Source organism: Pseudochaenichthys georgianus, chromosome 9 (assembly GCF_902827115.2).
Source record: "Pseudochaenichthys georgianus chromosome 9, fPseGeo1.2, whole genome shotgun sequence".
In the NCBI taxonomy this organism is placed as follows: Eukaryota; Metazoa; Chordata; class Actinopteri; order Perciformes; family Channichthyidae; genus Pseudochaenichthys; species Pseudochaenichthys georgianus.
Window position 1 is genome coordinate 46,172,649 of NC_047511.1, and position 27,346 is coordinate 46,199,994.

General features: G+C 40.6%; 1 protein-coding gene and 6 non-coding genes across 7 annotated transcripts in view; 2 read left to right on the forward strand and 5 right to left on the reverse strand.

Moving 5' to 3' along the window:
- Positions 1 to 349: 349 nt before the first annotated feature.
- On the forward strand, positions 350 to 422 carry trnat-cgu (transfer RNA threonine (anticodon CGU)). The gene has a single exon. It is a non-coding gene; the product is annotated as a tRNA-Thr (tRNA).
- A 434-nt stretch (positions 423 to 856) lies between these two features.
- Positions 857 to 929, reverse strand: trnat-cgu (transfer RNA threonine (anticodon CGU)). The gene has a single exon. It is a non-coding gene; the product is annotated as a tRNA-Thr (tRNA).
- Positions 930 to 1,220: 291 nt separating this feature from the next.
- trnat-cgu (transfer RNA threonine (anticodon CGU)) lies at positions 1,221 to 1,293 on the reverse strand. Its single transcript has one exon. It is a non-coding gene; the product is annotated as a tRNA-Thr (tRNA).
- Positions 1,294 to 2,079: 786 nt separating this feature from the next.
- On the reverse strand, positions 2,080 to 2,152 carry trnat-cgu (transfer RNA threonine (anticodon CGU)). The gene has a single exon. It is a non-coding gene; the product is annotated as a tRNA-Thr (tRNA).
- A 1,327-nt stretch (positions 2,153 to 3,479) lies between these two features.
- trnat-cgu (transfer RNA threonine (anticodon CGU)) lies at positions 3,480 to 3,552 on the reverse strand. Its single transcript has one exon. It is a non-coding gene; the product is annotated as a tRNA-Thr (tRNA).
- A 784-nt stretch (positions 3,553 to 4,336) lies between these two features.
- Positions 4,337 to 4,409, reverse strand: trnat-cgu (transfer RNA threonine (anticodon CGU)). The gene has a single exon. It is a non-coding gene; the product is annotated as a tRNA-Thr (tRNA).
- A 15,553-nt stretch (positions 4,410 to 19,962) lies between these two features.
- slc4a5a (solute carrier family 4 member 5a) overlaps positions 19,963 to 27,346 on the forward strand; it is a 43,329-nt gene continuing 35,945 nt past the window's right edge. The window contains exons 1-4 of the mRNA XM_071204308.1: positions 19,963 to 20,030; positions 20,979 to 21,139; positions 22,868 to 23,026; positions 26,743 to 26,859. Of these exons, the coding sequence (XP_071060409.1) occupies positions 19,978 to 20,030; positions 20,979 to 21,139; positions 22,868 to 23,026; positions 26,743 to 26,859 (490 nt within the window). The 5' untranslated portion in view covers positions 19,963 to 19,977. The remainder of the gene's footprint in view (positions 20,031 to 20,978; positions 21,140 to 22,867; positions 23,027 to 26,742; positions 26,860 to 27,346) is intronic.

Here is a 27,346-nt window from a genome sequence, read left to right on the forward strand (position 1 = left end):
TGTAGCATGTTGGAGGGTGCATCACCTAACACAGGCTGTAGGCTGAGGTTGCTGCAGCATGCCAGGATCTGAATCAGAGAGTGATCCTTGCAGCTGGGCAACCTTTATACCTTCTTGTGGCTCCGCCTCTAGATGGGCGGGCACAAACAGGACGACACTCCTAGTACCTGCCAGAGGACAGCAAGGCAGAAGGGGGGAGGGGTCGTCACAGCCGTCATTCTAAAATCATCATTAGGAATTCATATTTAGTTTACAAAGAGAGATATTCCATTTTTTACAAAAGGATACTGCTTTGATTTGAACCCATGATCTAATGAAAGTTTTAAGACAAGAAAATTGCAGGAAACGTGGCGCTGTGGCTAAGTGGTGAAGGCGCCTGTCTCGTAAACAGGAGATCCTGGGTTCAAATCCCAGCAGTGCCTCACGAGGGGAACCAATAAGTGGATATTATGGGGTAAATAGGATTAAGCATATACTGACATTAAAGTAGATTTTGTGTCGGCCCCATTTTCATCAGCAAATCTCAAATTAAAGATACAACTTGAAATGATGCGTTAAAGTACCTGTCTAGTAAATTGCCTAAAAAGACAATCTCTTTTTAGACTGAATGCATTTCATATCAATAGCAATCACTTAAAATTCGTTCTTTAATGTGAGATTTGATGATGCAAATGATTCCCCATTGAACACACAGATTTGATCTATAGAACAAGCATCTCGTTCTACTTCATCCAATACAGTTAGTGAGCACCCATGTGAGGCGCTGCTGGGATTTGACAGATATGATGGGAGTTATGTACATCCAATATCTTCAACTCGGTGGAACTGCTAAGTGTCCACATGGGTGCCCTGTGTGAGGCCTTGCTGGGGTTTGAACCCAGGATCACCTGATTACGAGACAGGCGCCTTAACCACTTAGCCACAGCGCCATATTTACTCTCTTTCTCTCGTCCTGAAACGAAGCCACATTCGTGTCCAGCTAGTAGCACTGAAAGAGTCACTTAGTTCAAAAGCCAGCCTCCATTGACTCCCTTCTTTCAAATAACATCGGCTGAATTGACCATTAGAGAATGTGCCATCTTTGTAACTTCCAAACTGTCTTCCTCATTCTAACACATAGCTTTTTGAAGAGGCAGAATTCACACATAAATGATAATTGATGAGAAGAACACAATACGCGTAGTTGGTGGGAGTCAATGTCGTGGGTCTTTCACCCTATGAGGCGCTGCTGGGATTTGAACCCAGGATCTCCTGTTTACGAGACAGGCACCTTAACCACTCAGCCACAGCGCCATGTTTCCATTGGTTTTTCTTGTTTTAAAACAGATCTGCTTTAATATTAAGAAGTGCCATCGAACTAATTAGTTTTATAGTTCAAGAGCCAGCCTCTAATGACCATATGAGCAGCTGCCATCTTTTTTACTTTAAGTTGTCTTCCTTTTGAAGACATGTATAAACACAGAGTTGATTCACCTAATTCACCTAATCCCTTGTTTGCTGTCTCAGAGCAGAGCTGCATTCAGATCCAGCCAGTGCCACTGAAAGGGTTAGTGGGTTCATTGAAGTGCCAGACTCAAGTGATGAATAGAGCAACTGCAATCTAACAGATGGACACAGTAAAGGCACTAAAACTGATGCAGGCATTGTCACATTCCTCTACTTAATTGTCAAATCGTGTCTTCATTCTGAAATCATTAGGAAATGTATTTAGTCTACAAAGAGAGATATTCACTTTTTCCTTTAGGTACTACTGGGATTTGAACCCAGGATCTCTTGTTTACTAGACAGGCACTCTGACCAGCTAAGCCACAGCGACTCTTTATTTATTAAATAATTTACAATTGGAAAATACCCCAAAATGGAAATCCATATTCGAAGCCGTCTCAGGAAACTGGCCCTTTGAAAAGGAGCTTTGCAGGTGATTGGATGAACCATCTATCGATCTATCATCAGCCAATCAGTTCAGCCCTTGAGAGGTTTCCATACCAAACAATAACAGACAGATATGATGGGAGTTATGTACATCCAATATCTTCAACTCGGTGGAACTGCTAAGTGTCCACATGGGTGCCCTGTGTGAGGCCTTGCTGGGGTTTGAACCCAGGATCACCTGATTACGAGACAGGCGCCTTAACCACTTAGCCACAGCGCCATATTTACTCTCTTTCTCTCGTCCTGAAACGAAGCCACATTCGTGTCCAGCTAGTAGCACTGAAAGAGTCACTTAGTTCAAAAGCCAGCCTCCATTGACTCCCTTCTTTCAGGCTTTTCTCTCTTGTCTTCCAGTGCTTCTCAAACAAAAAATATATTTTTTTATTTTATTTTTATTTTTAAAGAACAAGGTAAATATTATATAGTTGGTATCAGTAAAATGTATAATCTACAATAAAATCTCGTTTCAAATTGTTTTACGATGTCTAAAGTTGCTGATAAGTCACATGTTTGCTGCCTGGCCGCAGCGTGTATCATTACCCTCTCTCGTCCGGGCGGTAGAAAGGAGCCCTCAGCCAGAGCAGCAGCAGCCAACACATTGCTGACTGATGCTATCTGTAAACTATGCCTCCGAAACATGATTTCAGCCAATCAGCGTCGTCAGATCTGATGCTCAGAGGGCACCGTGTCAGCGCCCTGGCCTGTGTGTCTGTGAGTTGTTTGGACTCGTATCCAAGGTGACGCTACAGTAGTTGTCTGCAGGTGAGACTCCGGTGCTAGTGGATCGCTGTAGATTAACATTTACATGCTTATTGTAGTTGTCAGGGCAATGCCTGTAGCACCATGGAGCATGTGTGTGGGCTGGACCTGTGTTTTACAGGAAAGGAGTGAGCAGAGGGTGGAGTTGTCGATTCTTGTTCAGTTTTCATCTTCCTCACCCTCACTTTGAGTTGCATGCACTACTAAAGAGACGCGATACCATGGAAACCAAACAATGGTGTAGCTGTAGTACCGAGAGATAGGGAGTCGGAGGCGGTGCAAAGTTGTCTTTATTCAAGAGCTGCAAAGGACATGTTGTCGGGTCGCAGTCCGGGACGACAAGAGGAAGCGAAAGCTGGTCAAAGCGCCTGTCTAGTAAACAGGAGGTCCTGGGTTCAAGTCCCAGCAGCGCCTGATGGGAGAAGGGAGTGTCTCTCATTTTAGACTACATGCATTTCATATGAACTCCTAATGATTTCAGAAGGAAGACACAGATTTATGAATTAATTAGAAGAATGTGCATCCACTTAATCCTACTGGAACTTTAAAATGTAAAATGTGATGACAGAGCTGCATTCACCTCCTAGCCAGTGACCTTCACAAAAGCAAATAACATCGGCTGAATTGACCATTAGAGAATGTGCCATCTTTGTAACTTCCAAACTGTCTTCCTCATTCTAACACATAGCTTTTTGAAGAGGCAGAATTCACACATAAATGATAATTGATGAGAAGAACACGATACGCGTAGTTGGTGGGAGTCAATGTCGTGGGTCTTTCACCCTATGAGGCGCTGCTGGGATTTGAACCCAGGATCTCCTGTTTACGAGACAGGCACCTTAACCACTCAGCCACAGCGCCATGTTTCCATTGGTTTTTCTTGTTTTAAAACAGATCTGCTTTAATATTAAGAAGTGCCATCGAACTAATTAGTTTTATAGTTCAAGAGCCAGCCTCTAATGACCATATGAGCAGCTGCCATCTTTTTTACTTTAAGTTGTCTTCCTTTTGAAGACATGTATAAACACAGAGTTGATTATGAATTCACCTAATCCCTTGTTTGCTGTCTCAGAGCAGAGCTGCATTCAGATCCAGCCAGTGCCACTGAAAGGGTTAGTGGGTTCATTGAAGTGCCAGACTCAAGTGATGAATAGAGCAACTGCAATCTAACAGATGGACACAGTAAAGGCACTAAAACTGATGCAGGCATTGTCACATTCCTCTACTTAATTGTCAAATCGTGTCTTCATTCTGAAATCATTAGGAAATGTATTTAGTCTACAAAGAGAGATATTCACTTTTTCCTTTAGGTACTACTGGGATTTGAACCCAGGATCTCTTGTTTACTAGACAGGCACTCTGACCAGCTAAGCCACAGCGACTCTTTATTTATTAAATAATTTACAATTGGAAAATACCCCAAAATGGAAATCCATATTCGAAGCCGTCTCAGGAAACTGGCCCTTTGAAAAGGAGCTTTGCAGGTGATTGGATGAACCATCTATCGATCTATCATCAGCCAATCAGTTCAGCCCTTGAGAGGTTTCCATACCAAACAATAACAGACAGATATGATGGGAGTTATGTACATCCAATATCTTCAACTCGGTGGAACTGCTAAGTGTCCACATGGGTGCCCTGTGTGAGGCCTTGCTGGGGTTTGAACCCAGGATCACCTGATTACGAGACAGGCGCTTTAACCACTTAGCCACAGCGCCACATTTTAGTTAGATTTCCTGTCATTTAAAAATGGGAATATCTCTCTTTGTAGACATATTCCATTTCATAAAAACTCCTTGTGACTTCAGAACGAAGACACACAAATGTATTAACAATTAGAAAAATGTGCATCCTCTGAGTCCTAGTTCTTTAAATGTGCCATCTTTGTAACTTCCCAATCGTCTTGAACATTTCAAAAGTTGGCTTTTTGAAGAGGTTGGATTCACATTTAAACTTGTTTTTGATTTTGAAGCTAGCCACAGCACCACATTATACCTTGCTTCTGTCTCAGAGCAGAGCTGCATTCAGATCCAGCCAGTGCCACTGAAAGGGTTAGTGGGTTAATTGAAGTGCCAGACTCAAGTGACGCATAGATAGGGTGACCAGACAGTCCCCGTTTGTATTGTCCTGTCCCCGGTTGAAACTGTCCACGGAAAGGTCCCCGTTTTTTAATATACGTTAAAAACACAGTCAGAAGACTGGAAACACTGGGCAGGGGCGGTTCTAGGGGGGATCTATTGTCCATCTATATTTTTATTATTATTTAATGGAAACCGTCCATAATCAAAGAGTCACTCAAAGTCAATCAAATACTTATTTCACTTCAGGGTGATAGCAGGAGACTCCATCTAGTCAATCAGAGAGAATCAGGACAATCTGATGTACAGTTTCAAAATAAAAGACCTGAAGTCTCATATATGAGCTATCGTCCTTCTGTTTGTATCCAACAGTTCAAATGTTCGAATTACATTGAACCAGAATTCTCCCCCTTTTTTCTTTAACAGTGAAGAAAATTGGATATGTTAATGATGGCAGTTCCTAGTCACTTTATCACCCGATAGTGAAGCAATGTCATCCCCCCTTCGATCAAAGAGGAGGAGAGGAAGGTTATTGTTGTGCACGTGGTGGTGCTATCTAAACCCGTTGCACACGTTGAAACCTCGCTGTGCTGCACTAACTTCTGAAGCTTGCTCTGAACACCGGACGCCTCACACACGCCTGCAGCTGATTTATTCACACTTTAGTAGCTCCAATTTCTTCCATTTGTCTTTTTGTAATCCCACCAGCATATCTGCGCCTCACTCACACAGAGGTACACAAACAAGCAGAGGTGGAGGAAGTACTTATATTCTTTACTGAAGAGAAAAGTACTTATACCTGTACTACTGTAGTACTCTAAGTAAAAGTCCTGCATTGAAAATGTTACTTAAAGAGGCCCTATTCTGATTTTTGTGTTGTTCCCTCTCCTGCAGTTTCTTCTATAGGTTTTGGTGCATGTAAATGGTCTGCAGAGGCTTCCCTATAATATATACACCTGAACATCAGCAAGAGAGGACTCTTTAAAGTAGAGACACCACATACTGATATACACCTGAACATCAGCAGGAGAGGACTCTTTAAAGTAGAGACACCACATACTGATATACACCTGAACATCAGCAGGAGAGAACTCTTTAAAGTAGAGACACTACATACTGATATACACCTGAACATCAGCAGGAGAGAACTCTTTAAAGTAGAGACACTACATACTGATATACACCTGAACATCAGCAGGAGAGGACTCTTTAAAGTAGAGACACCACATACTGATATACACCTGAACATCAGCAGGAGAGGACTCTTTAAAGTAGAGACACTACATACTGATATACACCTGAACATCAGCAGGAGAGGACTCTTTAAAGTAGAGACACTACATACTGAACATCAGCAGGAGAGGACTCTTTAAAGTGGAGACACTACATCAGCATCAGCAGGAGAGGACTCTTTAAGCATCTCTAAAGTGACTTTAATCATGAAATAAATACTGAACAATTCCTACAGTTCTTATCCAGGCATGTCATCGTGTACTTTTTGCACGATTATTATCAAACAATAGAGCTTAACAACTCTTAATAAAGCCTGAAGTGAAAACTAGAAGTGTTGATAACCGACATCTTTCCGCCTCCAAATCCATTTTCAACCAACAGTGATTTCACCAGCATCCTGTAACGTCCGATACGATATCACTTTTTCCACTACGCCTGCCTATATATTGACCAGCTGGTGCCGTATTTGGAGATATTTTCTATCGCTGGTTGGTGTCCATTTTCTGACACAACTTCCTGCCTGGAGCTCTCTGCTGAGTCCTAGTTTGCCCAGTATTGAACCAATCGGACGGACAAACAGAAGAAGCTTTTCCTCTTTGCAGAGTTTGAACCATTCGATAGTTTGTTGGCGCTCCACTGGCATGTTTTCTCTTATGCGACCCTGCGAGCTGCCTCTTCTGCTTTCACTCAATCCAGCTGACAACTAACCCTAAAAAGGTACGTTTTCTTCCACTTCTCTTGTTGTTTCATCCTTTTCTGTAACTGCATTTATTTCTCGGTCTGTTGAATCAGAGATGGCATGTAGTTCCTCTGGTTTCCCTCCCAGAGCTCCAGGCCAGTGCAAAGTAACATTATCACTAATAGACGTGTTGGCGCTTTGTAGACATTCAGGGTGTTGCCAATTAACAGCAGTCTCTTAATGATAACCTTTGTTTGTCTTTTAAAAAACAATGTTTGCAAAGTCCTTATCACACATTCAACTCAACGGCAGGCACATTAAAAAGGAGGAAAATCGATGAATCTTAACACAGCAATAAAACAAACGTGCAATTAAAAACCAATGATATCTTTAGAGAACTTCAAATTGCAAAGGGAGTTACTGATTTCCATACCTAATAACTTCATTGATATCCTAACATTCGAACATTTGTACATAAACTGATATAGTAGAAAGTACATCTAGCACTAACTGTCAATATGAGGCCAATGTTCTGTGAATATCTAGCATTTCAGTAATGGTGGTATGCAGATGGATGCAGATTAAAGCGAGGCATTCTGTTTTCATCCTGCAACAAACATATGTTTTTATTTATGCAAAACCAGGCAGTTAGTTTGACACACACACACACACACACACACACACACACACACACACACACACACACACACACACACACACACACACACACACACACACACACACACACACACACACACACCACACACACACACACACACACACACACACACACACACACACACACACACACACACACACCACACACACACACACACACACACTGCACGTATGCACGTTCATTATTTAGCTAATGAAAAATGATATGAACTTATATCAGAACACATTTTCAATGACCACCCACCACCCTGTCTGGGCCTGTGTGTGTGTGTACTAGCATTACTATACTTGTGGGGACCTACATCTGTTTACATAGTAACGTGTGGGGACTCGCCTCCCTTATGGGGACAAATTGGAGGTCCCCATAAGGGGGATCATTCATTTTAGGGTGAAGACTTGGTTAGGTTTAAGATTAGGGTTAGGGTAAGGTTAAGGTTAAGGGTAAGGGTTAGGGTTAGGGTTAGGCATGTGTTGGTTATGGTTAAGGTTAGGTTAAGTCTCTAGGAAATACATGTAAGTTAAAGTAATGTCCCCTGAAGTGATGTATACATGGTGTGTGTGTGTGTGTGTGTGTGTGTGTGTGTGTGTGTGTGTGTGTGTGTGTGTGTGTGTGTGTGTGTGTGTGTGTGTGCAGCCATTTGTGTGTGACCTTGTTTGAGGATTTCCTTAAACACTATACAATCAGGTTTATTTATTTACTTTAACGGAAGATGTTTCCATGGGTGTAATAACAGTGTAATAATAGTTTAATATAGGTCTTATAACTGTGTAACATGAGTATAATATGGGTGTTATACGGGTCTAATAATGGTGTAATATGATCTTAATAGCTGTGTATTTATATGTGATGTGGGTGTAATTACAGTATAATTACAGCATAATATTACATGGGCGAAATCTGGGTTTAACAACAGCATCATATGGGTATAAAAAGGGTGTAATAATGGTGTAATACGGGTGTTATAACAGTGTACAGTAATAGTGTTATGGAGAAAATAGCAATCAATTCCTTTTCCCAAACACTTTTTATGTGAATGCCCATTTAGGGGTTAAAGTCTCACTGGAGATACATTTATTTGTGTGTGTGTGTGTGTGTGTGTGTGTGTGTGTGTGTGTGTGTGTGTGTGTGTGTGTGTGTGTGTGTGAGCCCATCGATCGGTTGCCCACTGGGTGTGAAGGACACTGATGTGACAGCACTAATTACAGGCAGGAAGCAACAAACAGCAGCAGCTCCAACGCCTCCATCTCTACGAGTATCCGTCCAAAATGAGATATTCGTTTTGATATATATCAAACGGGGACTTTGCACATTAATAAACATAACACTTTATATGTGCCAGAGTTAACAAATACGCTGTTTTTCATCTGTAGTCCCTGGACAGATGTTGTAAGTCAACCTAAAAACACATTTAATTTAAGATACCAAGGAAATACACGCAACATAGAGGTTTACAATACTGGTAATGCTAATCTCTTCTTTTTTTTAAAAACATGCTTATTACATAGCAAGAAGACAACAACAGGTTAAGGCAGTACAGATGGAGCTGATTCCTCACTATGCATATTTTTAAATGAAATTGAATTAAACTGAATGTATTTTGTCAATCATTAGACAGTCACAAACAAATTACATCCTCCACCCAGAGCTCCATCTCTTACCTTCCTGTAGGAGATTTAGGGTACCAAAAAGCAGGCTTGACTTTATGATTTTGAAGTAAAAGGCTAACGTTAGGCTATAAGGAACTGCAGCGACGTCACATGACTTCACGTCACCACCGCTAAGCTAAAGGAGGCTAACGTTAGGCTATAAGGAACTGCAGCGACGTCACATGACTTCACGTCACCACTGCTAAGCTAAAGGTGGCTAATGTTGGGCTATAAAGGAACTAAAGCACGGTCACATGACTTCACGTCACCACCGCTAAGCTACAGCTGGCTAATGTTGGGCTATAAAGGAACTACAGTACGGTCACATGACTTCAAGTCACCACCGCTAAGCTAAAGGTGGCTAATGTTGGGCTATAAAGGAACTACAGTACGGTCACATGACTTCACGTCACCACCGCTAAGCTAAAGGTGGCTAATGTTGGGCTATAAAGGAACTACAGTACGGTCACATGACTTCACGTCACCACCGCTAAGCTAAAGGTGGCTAATGTTGGGCTATAAAGGAACTACAGCACGGTCACATGACTTCACATCACCACCGCTAAGCTAAAGGAGGCTAATGTTGGGCTATAAAGGAACTAAAGCACGGTCACATGACTTCACGTCACCACCGCTAAGCTAAAGGTGGCTAATGTTGGGCTATAAAGGAACTACAGCACGGTCACATGACTTCAAGTCACCAGCGCTAAGCTAAAGGCGGCTAATTTTTGGCGTGATGACATTTAGTCGTCTCATTTAGACACTTGTTAGCAACCTCTGTTTTAAATTGACCAGTAAAATCTTCATCTTGTGTTAACCACAGACCTTATTTCAGGATAACAACCAAAAACACATTTCCGGGTTTTAACACCACCCTATTCTATAAAATATCATGGCAATCATATCATATCAACACAACTCTAAATACGGAAACTGTAATTTAGTCAAAACTTTATTTTGTTAGGTAAATTGTAAGTTATATCTAATCTTATCTTCTCTTAAAGGGGACCTATCATGCAAAATGCACTTTGTGATGTCTTTTATAGATAAACATGTGTCCCCGGTGCGTCGGGGAACTCACACAGCGTCAGAAAATAAAACCCTCTCTTTTCCTCCGTACCCAAAACTTTTAAAAACGGGTGAACAACGAGCGGACACAGATTTGCTGCCGATCTGACGTCAAATCGGCAGCGGACCCACAGAAAGTTGCTATCAGAAACAATGCCTGACGTGTTTTGGACGTAATCTCGTCTTTGTTTACATTAGCAAGCCTCGCTAACACTCAGAGCTAACCTGTACTGGAGAGCACATGTGTTTAAAAAGCTGGAAATAAAAAAAAGAACTCACCTTGTGATAAACCCGCAAGAGAAAAAGCATTTGAGCTCCATGCTGTTTCAGAAATAATCCTTGACGTGGTTTAGAACAGGATGGCGTTTTATCACAGCATAATTTAACTTTATCTCCGGTAGAATTCTGATCAGGCATTAGCTCCATTCTTTAACCGTCACCTAATAAAGTTTTTACTTTGAATCTAAGTTCTACTTCTTCTACAGGTTTTAGGTTTTAATTAGGGATGTCCCGATCACCTTTTTTTGCTCCTGATCCGATCCGATTCCGATCATCATCGGTCGAATAATCGATTATTATTCGCCAGGGCTGCCGAATAATCGATTTTGATCATGGTCAGTTTCTGGCAACCCTAGTACTCGTCGTGTTGTTGTTGGTGTTTGTTTCTCAGGTAGCGTATTAGATTGGTCGTGTTGAACGTAGCTCTGTTCTTTCCACCACGCGGAACCTCTGCCTTGCAAACATTGCATCTGGCTGTTACACTGCCTTCGCTTTCAATTTTATAATACTTCCAAACTCCTGACATTTTCTCCGTCCCGACTCCCGAGTCACCAGCTGAACGTAGCCTCTCGTTAGCTTACTGCTACTATAGACACTGCGCCCACTCTGTTGCCAGATTTCAGAGAAATAAGCAACCAGGTCTATGAAAACAAGCCCAAAGAAAGCAACACATACATGATGTTGTGTAATTTTAAACCAAAACTAAGTCCTCAGGATGACTTTAAGACGTGAACATGGTCATTTTTGTTTTGTAACATTAAATAAAAAAAAAATGTTTTATAAAAATAAAAAATCCCGATCCCCGATTTTTTTCTCCCGATTCCGATCTTTTGAAAATCACGTGATCGGCTCCGATCCCCGATCACGTGATCGGATCGGGACATCTCTAGTTTTAATTGATCTTAATTATAAGTGACGTATAGGATGTCTTCAGGTGTGAAAGTAAATTGGATATTTGTTTTATGTTGGCAGATGTGGCCAACAATTCTTATAAATATCATGGTGAATTCTGGTGATTGAACACTTAATATGGGAACAGCGATGTAGTACTACTGGAAACGGCCTTTAAAAACAAAAACACAATATATTTGACTTTATTTCCGACAATCATCATTTTTCAACCTTAATCTAATTAGGATTCAGCCTTTAATTCAAATGCCATTCTTTTTGCAGTACAACCAGTGTCTCATTGACTTTAATTGTAAGTTATGGGACAGATGTCTTTCGCCATGAGCGTAAATTGGAGATTCTTTATTTACGGAAGATGTTTGTGTTCTTTCCGGGTATCTTCGAGTATGGAAAAAAGACCCTCACTGTCCTCACTTTTAAAGCTTAATTTGTGTAAAAGAAACCAAGCAACATCGCATCAGAATAACTTTAGATTTGGAGGCAGCGCAATGTAATTTTTGTTGGACACCCCACAAATATTAACTTCAAAATTCTTTTTTTTGCTGCTCTGTTTGGGTCTCCTCCAACCCCCTTCTTTAAAACCTCTTAATTTGCTCCACTGTGTCCAACAGCTGCTATCTTTGTGTTTCTGCTGTTGGTGAACAGGTGGTTTTCAATGGGTTCACAGCAGCCTGATACAACTGCTAACAGGTTGACGTAATGAGACTGAATCATATGTGAAGCACTAAAACCAAAAAGATGCTTAAAAAAGGGCTTAGAAGCTTCATGAGGGCGAAGGGAACCACAGAGTTCAGTTCGGCCCCTCACATACTGTATTTACTTTTTGTTGTTGTTGTTAATTGATGCATTTTTAGGTAAACATATTTTATAAGTGCAGCTGTAGGTTCGTCCATAAGAACGACCTACAATCCTTATAACGTCATTTACCATTTCCTACTAACTAGGCAAGTATATGCAGGTTTTTTTTTATTGGAAAACTGTATAATAATGAATAGTTCCTTCCCAAAAAAAAGGAAAACGTTATACTCGGAAAGAATAATTAAAACAATATTTGTACTCAGAAAAAAAGGCAATATGAATACAAATATGTTTTTTTAAGAGTTAATATGAATATTCTTTAAAAAAAAATCCTATTTATTGAACAGAAATGCAATAAAGATATTCCACACTAAAACTCAAAAAACGACACTAAACATATAAATGCATTTCATATAATGGAATATAAAAAACAAATCAATCAATTGCAATTAACACATAATCGTAAAACCCACTATTTGCACATTTCTAATTCCAAATAGCATCTAGCCTGCATTCACCATACTGTACACCATACAGTGTGGATGTAAATACTCTATCATGTCACCAGCAGATTCAGGGTGGCTTTAAACTTTTTCTGGTGGCGCTCGATGTGTGGATCGGTGCCGGCCCACGTGCCACAAGTTATCCTCACATTTTAATTATGTACATTTCCATCGACGTGGCCTCGCTTTTAATTATTTTTCCATTGATCTGCGCTGTAACCCAACATGCAGGTCAGTGAACAGGAGCTGCTGCTGCTGCTGGAGGCCCCCCCCCCACACACACACACACACACACACACACACACACACACACACACACACACACACACACACACACACACACACACACACACACACACACACACACACACACACACACACACACACACACACACACACACACACACACACACACACACACACACACACACACACACACACACACACACACACACACACACACACACACACATAAATCACATGCACACATGTGTACATAAATAACATCACTTTTACATGGGACCTTATTTCGCTAAAACAAAATGTAAAATATTTATAATTTGTAGTTGTAATGTTCCAGTTTCAGTTGAGCATTGATCTAAACATGTATGTCAATTACAAAGATAATTTAGCAAGGCAATAGATTCGATTAGTCGTAACAACACTTCGTTTTGTGAGAAATAGCTCGGTAAGCATCTCTCGTCTAGCTAAATAAACGTTGGTACGTAGGTAATTTGGCTATGTTTTACGCACAAATGTAACGTTATCTTATCCGATGTGTTTTATCCAGGAATCAGTGAAATTAAAAAGACAGATACTCCTGTGAGCACATCCTCGTACTAAACATACAAAACATACAGGCATCGTAGCTTTAGCGGTAGATAAAGTCACTTAGGCGACTTTTGGATGCGGTCTGGTTTTCAAATATACGAGCCAACCTTAAATGTAATCCTATGGGAACCTCCTTGATCTCCGATATGTGTCCAGAAATGACTTGGCATTGCAGTTTGCCTGCTAGCTCTGTGGTGAACACAAGCAGAAGAGATTTTAACGTTTTGTTCTCCAACATGTGGAGATTATCCTGCTAAAGAACTGTCATAAGTATCACACAAGTTTGTTTGACACAGAGATCATTTTCTTCAATAAACCAAAATCCAATTGAGAAATCCCATTGCTTCTCGCCAACATGTTCGTCCTTTCGATACTAACTTCCTGGTTTGGCTACGAAGATACGTCATCACTGCATTGTGTTAGCGAATAGGCTAACATGCTAATTAATCAAAGATGCATTGTGTAGTGTTGGAGAGTAGGAGATGTGCTCCATCTACTATTAACAATTATGGACACAATTTACATTCGACCTGTTTTACGACAAACTGCGACTTTCTTGAACTATCCTTTAAATTGATAGAACTATCAACTAAAACTGCTAAAACCAAGATGTCGCAACAAGAAAGACTCAGTGTCTCTCCAGTTTTTGCAACTGCATTTCGTTGTCTTAGTACTGACGGTGAAGTTGAGTAAATCATGGCACAATTCAAACAGGGTCTGAATCCCAAAGTATCTCGGAAAGAAAGTCCAATGGTTTACCAGGAGTCTCACTTTGACTGTTTGAAGTAAAAACAAACGGTCTTTCCTCTTTAAACAGGATGGCCCATGGAGACCGAGGGCCGGGCGTCTCTCACCTTCGCTATGAGGACGAGGAAGGTGAGTGTGTGCTTCATATCTAAAGTAGATCCATCATGGAGTGGCCCTCTGCTAATAGAAACAGGAAATGCAGTCATTACACCCACTTTGTCCCCTAATATCACCATGAGACAGTGGATTCTTCACACTAGCTGACAGTGTCTGATTTGTAGAGCGTGTGTGTTGGTGAACGCCAATGCACTGCAAATGAGAAGTGAGAATTAACAGGAGATTGTTTGTGTGTTTTTCTGTTTTCACACTGGGATGAAGGTTCGCAGGTTCTGTGCTTTATCCAAACACGCCATATTGCTTTGCTTCTCCCCGTGGTTCAGTTATTCCACGTGGAGTTCAGTGTGTAATCAGCTCCAAAGCGACTCCTTAATTGCCAGCAGACGACCAGACTCACACGCTGCTGCTTTTTGTTTGCAAAACAGAGATTATTATACAAGCCAAAAGCTAACTCACAGGAAGTCTGCAGGTCTGGCAGATTCTGATTAGATTTGCTTTTTAATGACAAACAATACTGCTGTTAATAAGACACAGTGTGAAACATTATGTCTTCAGAGTTTGTTTATGGAAACACTCCTCTGAGTATTAGGAGGTAATGAAAGACCTCGTTAGACATTATGTGCCTGGCTGCCACTCAAATATTCTGAGGCCTTTCATGATTTGTTTTTGTAAAAGTTGCACCACAATTAAAGCTTGTTCTTCACGTAATTTGGTGTCCTGCACGAAGCATATTGGCACTTTAGTTTTGCACAAAAACAAGTGCAACTAAATGTTCTGGGAAGAAGGACAAGGTACAATAGAGATGAATATTTTAACAACTATCTGGACCCCAAGGTTTTCTGTTCTTGTTCGGGTAAAGTAAACATTTGTGAACATTTATTAACCTGCGCCAAAACCTGTATTACGATGCATGTTGTAAAGCCTTCCATTGGAGAAGATGCCTTATATATTTACTGTATGACAGACAGCAGGTATTTCAGAGTATATGGAGATACCGATCATAAAAGCAACTCATGGCAGCACCAATTAAGTTTCCGAGCTTTAAAGGTCCCCTATTATACAAAATGCACTTTTTGATGTCTTTTATACATACATATGAGTCCCCGTTGTGCCAGGAGACTCACAAAGTGTCAGAAAATAAAACCCTCTCTCTTTTCCTCCGTCCCCACATCTCTAAAAACGGGGGAACAACGGAGCTGATCCAGATTTGCGTCCGATATGATGTAATATCTGAAATGTGGGCTGGCTTTACGCCCACGGGCCTATCAGAAACGTCGCTATCAGAAACAATGAGAGACGTGTTTTTGAAGTAATATGGTCTGTGTTTACATTAGCATTGCTAACACTCAGAGTCAGAGCCAACCTGTGCTGGAGAGAGTATGTGTAAAGAATCAGGAAATAAAAAAGAACTCACATTGTGGGAAACCCTCAAAAGGAAAAGTATTTGAGCTCCATACTTTTTCAGAAATATACTCGACTAGAATCTGTTTGGTATTTTGAGCGAAACATGTTTTTTATATATATGTGTATATAGGCTATCTGAGACCTATAATAAATACCAACAAAAAAGTTCCACAGTATTGAGTATGTAAGTCGCTTTGGATAAAAGCGTCTAACAAGTGACATGTAATATAATGTAATGTATAATAAGAGACCTTTAAGACTTGTATTACTTTTCTTTTATGTCATATTACGATTAACAATCAATCAATTCCACTCCGCACATTTTATGCAAACATTTGTCTGGTATTCATGTGATCGTACATTTCTGTCCCCAGACCATCAGTCGATCTACATCGGTGTCCCGGTGCCTCCTGGATATCGACGCAAACGCAGGCGAAGGCGCTCGAGTCGTGAAGCGGCCGACATGGACAGGGACAGGCGCTACAGCCAGCAGAAACACCCAGAGCGCAGCCGCTACCAAGACATCGACATGGAGGAAGGACTGATGGAGTCCAACGAGCAGAGAGACATCAACCGTACAAGTAAGCAGAGTTGGGAAGTAGTGGAGTACAAATACTTCGTTACTGTACTTAAATAAATTTTTCTGGTATCAGTACTTTGCTCCACTACTTATTTGTTCTTACATAACAATAGGTACGTTCACACCAAGTACTTTTCCCACAAAGGTTCCTGAGAACTACGATTTAGTTGCGTTCACACCAAAATGTCCCGGGAACTAAATTAGTTCTAGAGAACCTTTTTTACCCCTTTTTCAGTCCCTGCTAGAGAGCAGGGACTTTCGTGGGAGAAAAAGATTCCTGTGTCTGATTGGCTGGGCGGATTGCAAACCACGCCCCGTAAAACTCCCTAAAACGTTTGTGAAGCCGCCATTTTATTATCCTCACATTAGCATTATTAGCATTAGCATTAGCCCAGCGCAGAAATGCAGAGAGACTAATTTATGACAACACAAAATAAAACATGGGAGCGGTGGAGATGAGGAGGTGTCGGCGTTCTGGCGATTTACTCGGAAGCTTCTACTGAAGCCAGTCCCCAACTCGGGGACTTCCGGCCTGGGACTTTGGGCGTGAAGTTGTTTGCGGCCTGCCAGTAAACCCAAAGCAGAAGAAGAAGTGACGTCGGCGGCTTCATTTGCCTATTCCACCCCCAGTAACTAATTTCCGGTGTGAACGCGATCTGTACTTAATTCATGAACTAAAGAGTTCTCAGGAACCTTTGTGGGAAAAGTACTTGGTGTGAAAGCGCCTATTGTACTGAAAAACGTTAAAACACTCAATAATGCCCAAAGGCTTATTTCCGTTGCGGTTCTTCGTACTGTAGAGAATGGAAGGAATACAAATAGTGCTTAGTATAACGTCCAATATATAGAGAGGTAAGGCCGCACTGTTATACCAATCTTCTGTAAATAACCAGTTTTCTGCACACAGCTGCCAGCATTGCTTTAACTTAAAAGCTTCCCGAAGCATTGGCTGAGACATAACTCCAGACTGTCATTTATTACAATTTGTTGCACACTTTTACCTCATGCTTTTGTTACCTTCCAGTCGGTTTTTTAAGCAGGAGTCTGCAAAACTGCGAGTGTGTAGCTCCTGTTTCAGGTTTAGAGTAATGAGCACGATGCTGATGCTTTACTCCTGAAGACGTCGAGTGTAGAGATCGTCAACCTTTTCTAAATCGATGTTGATGCAGCCGAGGTGTTTGCTTTGTCCGGACTGCATCCTCCACACAAATAGGGCATCTAGTGTTTGTTGGAAAAGGATCAGATGTAACCTCTTCTCTGCAAGCTGTGATGTTGAAAAATATATGTTAGAGGGGGTAGGACCTGAAAAGTTTTTTTAAGCTTCTTCTTGCCCCTGTTGAACTCTGTTGAACAGAGACTATCTGAAAATTATTTTTATTTTTTTTGTTTTTGTTTCTGACATGTTCAATAAATTGACTAAATTAAACTAATGTTCTGCTTTCAAAATGCTCAAAATTCGGACTTATTCCTTCAAATTCTGATTTATTGTCAAAATCTCAGTTTAAAAAAAAAAATCTCACTTTTTTGGAAAATGTCTTCTGAGTGGATCAGATGTTCTCTCTTCTCTGTAAGCTGTTCTAACGCTAATACTTTAAGTGTGAATCTATACTGCCTGACTGCTTTGTGGTTTTCTCTTTCTTTGCTTCATTTGTTCCGTTTTTAATTCAGTAGGATGTGTTTCATTGTTGGTGTTTAGGCTGATGCATGAATGTAATTACGCCACAATTAGTATTAATAATAATTAATGAAAGGCAGGTTTTCCTATAAATACAATATTTTTTTATCCCATATATCTTGGTTTATTTATTTTTCTAAAGTCACATTGTCCTATTCACTTAAACATCGAATTATTCTTTATTTTATCTTAATTTTAACTTTATTAGCATTTGATATTGACGTTATCTAAAAGTAACTTAGCTTAATCAAGTTACATTACTTTTATATTTTGATACTCAGACTTACATTTACCTCGTAATTGAGACACTCCCTTCCCTTGTTGACGGTTCTGAACGTTGTATTTTGGAGATGTGTTTTCATCCCCAGCTGGCGCTTAACATAGAACAACATTTAAGTCAAATCCACTGTTGGCTGCTGTGAATAAATACCTTCTATATAATTGACTCTCTGTGTGTAGAGTAATTAGCATTCAGCTCAGTCTATGGGTTAGCAGCAGCTGACGGATCATTAACCTGCAGCAAAGCTCAATTCCACCTCCATACCATAATGACATGGATTGTAAGGATTGAATACCAATAATCAGGAATCTTCATAGGGTCCGATACCGCGATCACTACTGCTGCTGTAATGTAGGAAATGCAGAGGAACAGCCGACAGCTGGACGTGAACATGGTTTGAGTGGAAATAGTTAGAAACACCATGTTTATTGATTAATATTGGAGATCGGTATTTACTTTCATAAGTGAAGGTCACTTTGATTTGACCGTAAGAGCAAAGGAAAGGGGACATCCTGTTGTTTTAAAGAGATATAGAGTGTATATCAGTATGTAGTGTCTCTACCTTAAAGAGTCCTCTCCTGCTGATGTTCAGGTGTATATCAGTATAGTGTCTCTACTTTAAAGAGTCCTCTCCTGCTGATGTTCAGGTGTATATCAGTATAGTGTCTCTACTTTAAAGAGTCCTCTCCTGCTGATGTTCAGGTGTATATCAGTATAGTGTCTCTACTTTAAAGAGTCCTCTCCTGCTGATGTTCAGGTGTATACCAGTATGTAGTGTCTCTACTTTAAAGAGTCCTCTCCTGCTGATGTTCAGGTGTATATCAGTATGTAGTGTCTCTACTTTAAAGAGTCCTCTCCTGCTGATGTTCAGGTGTTTATCAGTATGTAGTGTCTCTACTTTAAAGAGTCCTCTCCTGCTGATGTTCAGGTGTTTATCAGTATGTAGTGTTTCTACTTTAAAGAGTCCTCTCCTGCTGATGTTCAGGTGTATATCAGTATGTAGTGTCTCTACTTTAAAGAGTCCTCTCCTGCTGATGTTCAGGTGTATATCAGTATGCAGCGTCTCTACTTTAAAGAGTCCTCTCCTGATGATGTTCAGGTGTATATCAGTATGTAGCGTCTCTACTTTAAAGAGTCCTCTCCTGATGATGTTCAGGTGTATATCAGTATGCAGCGTCTCTACTTTAAAGAGGCCTCTCCTGATGATGTTCAGGTGTATATCAGTATGCAGCGTCTCTACTTTAAAGAGTCCTCTCCTGCTGATGTTCAGGTGTATATCAGTGTGCAGTGTCTCTACTTTAAAGAGTCCTCTCCTGCTGATGTTCAGGTGTATACCAGTATGTAGTGTCTCTACTTTAAAGAGTCCTCTCCTGCTGATGTTCAGGTGTATATCAGTATACAGTGTCTCTACTTTAAAGAGTCCTCTCCTGCTGATGTTCAGGTGTATATCAGTATGTAGTATCTCTACTTTAAAGAGTCCTCTCCTGCTGATGTTCAGGTGTATATCAGTATGTAGTGTCTCTACTTTAAAGAGTCCTCTCCTGCTGATGTTCAGGTGTATATCAGTATGTAGTGGCTCTACTTTAAAGAGTCCTCTCCTGCTGATGTTCAGGTGTATATCAGTATGTAGTGTCTCTACTTTAAAGAGTCCTCTCTATAAAGTGGTTTTCCAAATGGTAAAAATGCTCTTTCTTCCATCCCAGTGTCTCCAGCGGCGGAGCGGCTACGGTACATCCTGAATGAAGATGACGACCTGCCCAAGCCGACGCTCTTCACGGAGATGGACACTCTGCAGCGAGAAGGAGACGACTTCGAGTGGAAGGAGTCCGCCAGGTAGAAGATAAAACTCTCAAAGACGTACACAACACACTCGAATCTGTCACAGTCACGCTTCCAACACTCAGCATGCTCTTGTGTTGATCTGGCTTTGCTTCAGGGTTTAAAGAGGGTATCAGCTTGACGAAAGACAGCCTGTCCAGAAAACATAGTCTCGATGTTTTAATTATTTAACAGGCAATGTTGTTGTTCCGTAACCAGAGTCTTAGTGTTGTGTTGATGGCATCGTTACTGAGGTTTAAAATGTAAGGGAATGATCAGTAACGATATACGATTCACCTCTTTTTCCCGCTTGATCAAAAGATTGATTGCAGAAAACCCATGGCTTAAATCTCATCAAAAATGTATTTAGAAACTGCTTTTGTAAGATACAGTAGTTTGGATGAAATGTGAGGTTTCCAGAAGAACTGCCTGAGGTAGAACCTGGGTTCGAGTTATGTGGGAGCCAATGGGAGCTGAGCTCTCATGAGGAGGGTCTGAGCTCCTATGAAAGCAGGGAAATCATACATCTGCGGGGGTCGCTAATTCATGACCAACAACCATTATTTCAATCACAAACAATGCATGTGTCAATGTAACGAGTATTATTTACGTTAACGAGGTAAATAGGCTAAAAGAAAAACATGTTTTCCAAAAGAACTACGTCTTGAATGACAATATGCCTGCACTTCACCTCCGAGGTGCGCAATAAATGATTGTGCAATCTATGCCTGTGAGCGTGCTACACGAGCCCTGGGTAGAACCAACACCTTGCATAGCGTGTCATAGGTTGTAAGTCTTTGCACTCATTGTACCCATGAGTTGTTTGTTTTTGTCAGTACTTCTACTTTCACCAGAGTATTTTTAAACACGAGTATCTGTACTTCTACTTGAGTAAAGGATGTGTTACTTTTGCCCTCTCTGCAAGTATCTCTTATGTTGTGTTATTTTCCTGCGGGCCTCCAGGTGGGTGAAGTTCGAGGAGAAGGTGGAGGAGGGGGGGGAGAGGTGGAGTAAACCTCACGTCTCCACGCTGTCCCTGCACAGCCTCTTTGAGCTGAGGACGTGTCTCCAGACGGGGACGGTGCTGCTGGACCTGGAGGGGTACTCTCTGCCTCAGATCATCGGTGAGACGAGTCACATTCACATCCTTTGCATCAGGGGCGTCCAAACTACGCCCCCGAGCGAATGAAAACATGTTCTAATAAATCTAAGTTGATAAGAAGAAAGCCCAATAACAACTTCACATAACAACCTAGAATTATACCCTTCGTATTTCCTCTAATGGTCAGCAGTCTGAGGCTTCTGTTTTAAGGAATGAGCTGCTAACTAAATGAATGAAAGCCTATGGAGAGCTGTGACAAAAAATAGCATAAATAAAAACATGTCGTGGTTTCTTTGCAAGCTAGCTTTAGTTGGCTAACCAAATTAGCTACTTCCACGTAGTCCATGTAGCCGACTTTGCCACCATTGGCTGAACCTGTCAATGTTTACAACGTCTCATTTGTGAATGATCGAACCACTTGCATGACACACTCTCCCAACTCACGTTTTCTCACTTATCTGAAACTACTCGTCGAAGCGGAAGCTGCTGATGCATTAGCATGGAGCGGTCACCAAATCAATAACATGATCTATAGAAAACAACAGTTAGTATTCCCAGTTGAGTTTTCCTCAATTTCCCACTGCATGGTCACGTGTTACATGTATGTGAATATAGGTTACATTAGTCTGTCCTGTTGCCATTAGCTGTCATTTGGTTCTATTTCGTCCCTACTGACAGCAAGAGGCGGTGCTTTAGCACTGGATATATCCATTGCACATATCCGCAGTTGGGCTGCCCTGAGGGTGGTGCCCCTGGAGACCATCTGCCTATCTTTGGGTGTCTTCTGGCACATTCTCCAGTTTTTATCGGGTTAATGTCGCCACTTCCCATTCTTTGGGCGTGGTCCTTTTGCCGAGCTCCGCTGCTTCCAGTAGTGAGAAAGGGCTTGGATTCTTCATGACATGGTTGGTATAAGTCATCCAGTGCTAAAGCACCGCCTCTGGCGGTCAGTAGGGACGAAATAGAACGATAGTTACGGCTGTAACTACGGTTCTATGAGTCCCGGATGACCATCAGAGTTTCCTGTCACTCAGAATTCTTGTGTGCTCGCGAGAAGATTCTGGGAACAGATCCTCTGATGACGCCAGCCTATGTAGCCGGTGTCACGTGGGTCACAGGTGACTTTGTTGTTATTGGTACTCGAGCTGTGCATGCGTGTGATGGATATATCCAGTGCTAAAGCACCGCCTCATCTGGGGCTCATAGAACCGTAGTTACAGCTACTATCGTTTTGTGGTATTCAAATACTGTTTATAAGAAGTTTGACCTCTATTTAGTTTGTTTATTTTCTAGCTCTAACTAAATACATTAATGGGACCTTGTCTAATTTCTCATAATTAAGCTGCTATTTGTGTTCAAGTTGCCCAAAATAAGCAAAATATTGAATGCACTCTGACATTCTAAAAAATGACTGAAATTGCAATATTCTGATTGTTTCTATAGTTATCAGTTTGTTTGGTCTTTATCTTGTGTTATTGGGTTATTGGTCATACCTTTTTAGGGATAACGGTAAGTGTGTAATCTTTGTAAACTGGAAATAAAACATTGAAAGGTTCGATACACAGCTACAGTGTGTATGCAATGAAAAACGTAAGTTTAGGACAGCTTGGGGATTCAAAATCAGAGAATCATCTCATGGAAAAACACGTAAAAAACTTGTATTACCAAAATATTCAAATTCAGGCATCTGTTAACAATTGTTATGACATATTATGTTCTCATGTGAAATGTTACCATGTCCTGTTTCCAGATGAAATCCTCGAGAGTCAGATCGAGGAAGGCATGATATCTCCAGATCTGAGGGACAGGATCACTTACGTTCTGCTGAGGAAACATCGCCATCAGACCAAGAAGCCGATACATCGCTCGCTCGCAGACATCGGGAAGTCCAGCTCTTCCACCAGTGAGTGTCCACTTCTGCTGCTTTTGGAAATAATCATCAAGCTATATCTGAAAAAAAGGGAATTACAAGGTCCAAAGTGCATCTACTTGCTTTGAGATGGTTCATACCTCCAGAGATATGAAGCCCTTTTTTCTTAGTTGTGACCATTAGCTTCTCTGTCATGAACTATTAGTCTCTAGCCTGGTTAGCCTGGTTGTAGCCTGCTAGCTAGCTTACCTAGCTTAATGTGAATTGAGGAGTATGTAGTATGCTTTGTTTATGTAAATATATTGTGGATTACTAATGTTACACAATAAACCGGGGAACGATCATCTAGCATTTTGTAAGAGTAAAAAAGAAAATGTAAAAAAACTACAATGCCAACATTCACAGGCTCCGTAAATGGTTCCATTTTCCAGCGATTGGAGGTCACTTTTTTGATTGTTGTTAGCTAGCTAGCTTACGTCGCTTAATGTGAATTGAGGATCATTTTGGATGTTTTGTTTATGTAAACAGTGTGGATAACTTATGGGACACAATAAACCAGGGAACAAATTGAGGAACATAATTGATGGAGGAAACTATAGTTAAAATAAGCATGTCATGACATTTCTTTGAAAGCTAACTTCAATTGGCTAAACAGATTAAAAATTGTTACTAAAGCAGTGTAGCCACCGTGGGGTATTTTGGAAACTAAGCTAAACTGCCTCTATCCGGTAGGCTACGTATATTTGCTACTTATGATCATCTAGCTGTATGTGAGAGAATACAATTACAATGTTAGAAGTTCACAGGCTCAGTAGATTGTTCAATTTTCCAACGATTGGAGGTCACTTTTTGGATTGTCGTGTTTGTTAGCTCTTCCTGAAAAATGGGTCTGTAGCCTCCCTTAGCTAGCTAGCTAGCTAGCTTACCTAGCTTAATGTGAAGTGAGGATCATGTTGCATGTTTTGTTTATGTCAAATATTGCGGATAAATAACCAGGTAACAATTTGAAGAACATAATTGATGGAGGAACCTGACTAGTCAAATTCAAATAAGCGTTTCATGGTTTCTTTGAAAACTAACTTCAATTGGCTAACACAATTAACACTTTTTACTAAAAGCAGTGCAGCCAACTTTAACACTGTGAGGTAAATTGTAAACTAAGCTAAACTGCCTCTATCAGCTACATATCTACTACTTATGATTACGATGATCTAGCATTTTATTACAGAATAAAACTACAATGCTATAAATTCACCAGCTCCGTAGACGGTTCCATTTTCCAGCGATTGGAGGTCATTTTTTGGATGGTTGTGTAGCTTCTCATTAACTATTAGTCTGTAGCCTCGCTAAGCTAGCTAGCTTACCTAGCTTAATGTGAAGTGTCATTGAGGATCCCTCTGCATGTTATGTGTATGCAAAGTATGTGTGTTGCTAATGTTACTGTGATTAAGTACCACTTGTTGATTTAATTTAGGCCTTGTATCTGATTCACCAGCACTTACTATGGTACGATGCAACACAGTGTTATAGTCACAAAATGAATCTATTGATTTGTGTTCACCAACACGATTTCCCGCCTTTTTTTCTTTTTCGTGTCACACAGAACAATTTTAAAAGCAATGTAAATAATAACAAATTAGAAGGAAAAAAAGATGACAAAAAATACAGATTTCAGTATTCTGAGGCTCTGAGCCATTTATTTTCCTCGCAGACGGCAAAGAAACTCCGACATTATACAATTTTAAATTAAACGGATAGGGTTAGGCTTAGGGTAAGATATTGAGTAAGAAAATATTTGTATGAACCACACAACTTCTGGTATTCCAAGACCCGGACAAAAAGACGTGGTGCAGGCACGAAACATACTACCAATAGAAATACATTGCTTTCAAAATCGTTCTGTGTGACACGAAAAAAATGTGAAAATGGTGTTGGTGAACACGAATCAATAGATTACATTAATTTCGTGACTATAACACGAAATGCCGTGAGACTGGGTTGTATGATGTTGCTTGAAGTGAATATGTCTGCACTTTCCTTGTTAATCGGAGTTTGATTCTTTTTGGTTTTTGCACCGATTATAAGTCGCTTTGGATTAAAGTGTCAGCTAAATGATATGTACTGTAATGTAAAGTAACATTACTAATGATTATTTTGGATCAGCTTTAAAATATAAAGGGTTAATCCTTGGCCCACACAACACCTGTCCAAATCAGTCCAGTGGCTTCTCTGCTTAAAAACAGCCAATGTATTTTCAAATGCCATCAGATGAAATATGGACTATATATGGATATAATATATAATGCAAGTAATCGACATTATATGGAAATGGCAATATGGACTAATGAAATATTCAAATCGTGGGAAGCACAAGATTTGTTGAAGGCTTAATATGTGTTTACTACTATTTAATCAAGGAGCTGCAGAGATATCCAAGACTACATTTCATATTCTACAGACTTAACAACGGTACATATCCTCTTTAAAAATCACTAAATTACCGTTTAATAGATTTTTTTTCAAAGCTGACTGAATAATGATGCAAAAATGATGATTTCCTCCCATATCGTATTTGCAAAATCAGTCAAAAATAATTACTATTCGTGTTTTCTCATAGCTTTGCAGCCCTACCTATTCTTTTAATAATGTACTCCTGTCTGGTCCCACACACACAGCTTCTGAGAAATGCATTATGAACATCCAGTGTTTGACTTTGTTGTTAAATGTTGTCCTGCTGTCAGTGAGGCTTATATCCTCCTGAGGGATGCATCAATGTTTGATGAGTTAATTACCGCTGCAGCATTTCCTCAGCTCATCGTAGATCAGGGGTGTCCAAACTACGGCCCGGGGGGCCAAATGCGGCCCGCGGACCATTTTTAATCGAAAGTCGAAAATCGAGCAAATTCAAGAAGTATAATAAATCTCTGCTTGTCTTATATTTTACTTCTTACATTTATATGTTCAAATATATTACAGAGTAGTATTCATGTGTTAATAAGCCACATTTTCAAATAAATGCAGTCAATTAAAACATGGTCTAACAAATCTTAGTTGAAAAGAAAAAAGCCCAATAACAAATGTACCTAACAAGCTAGAAATATACCCTTCATGTTTCCTCTTATTATAATCACACTGAGGCTTCAACAAAATAAATGAAACCCCATGGAGAGCTGTGAGCTGTTCTTTTCTAACAGCATTTTCAAGTATCAAGAATAATTCACCTACATTGGATTGACTTTTCTAACTTATAACTGAACTTATGAGGCAATAAACCTCTAGTGCAGTGCTTCTCAAAGTGTGGTCCGCGGACCACTGGTGGTCAGTGAGCGCCCCCTAGTGGTCCGTGAGTATATTGGTAACATTTGAAATTATTTAATCAATTTAAGTTTTCCGCACTCTCGCGGGAATATCTCCACAATGGAGCGAGCTTAAGTTTCTTTTGATTGCATGATATAGCCCAGATAAACACCTTCGTCACACATGTTGCCACTGGTTTGTACCATTTTCAGGCGATTTGTAATCTGTTCTAGAAAAACGATGTGTTTTTTGATATTTGTGGAGTTAGGTGGTCCGCGAGTGTTTTTTTATTGGTTAAGTCCTTGGTATGAAAAAGTTTGAGAAACACTGCTCTAGTGAGTGGCCCAGACCTTCGTATATTTTTCTGTATGTGGCCGAAAAAAGTGTGGACCCCCCCCTGTCGTAGAGCCCCACCTCCGACCGCTTTGTCACCGTTTGTGTCCGTTTCCCTCCCATAGCTCGTAATGTGGGGCCCAGAGGTGGTCCGGGGGCCGGTTTGGGGCCGGTGACAAACAACAACCGGTCCACAGAGGACCTGCGGATGAAGCAGCAGTCTGCAACCTACGGGCGCCTGCGTGAGTCTCTGTTTGCATGCATGATTCTGCTTTACTGAATTTATTATGAATTATAAACATACTTATAATCAATGGTGTACAGTTACTCAAGTAATGTGCTTAAAGAGCAACTTGCAGGTTAGAGCCCCCAGTGAATCAATGTGTAGGAAAATGATGTATACACTAGATTTTCACCACAGTGATATCTGGCGTCGTTTTTGTAAGACATTTTTACTTCCGCATAAAAAAAAGACCAAACGCATGTGACGTCACATGAGGGAGAGCGGCCGGTCTAACGTATTAATAAACATGGATCACAATGCTAGTTTTGACACAGAAGAGGTTGAAAATGCATATGACTGACCACAACCTTATAATTATGAGCCTGCTAGGCATCCAAGAGACCAGGAGCAGCCAAGGATTAGAAGGAATAACGGCCATCGGCGAGAAATGGAGCTGTGGTGTGAGGAGAACCAGTGGAGAACAGGGCAGCTGTCTTGGTGAGTGA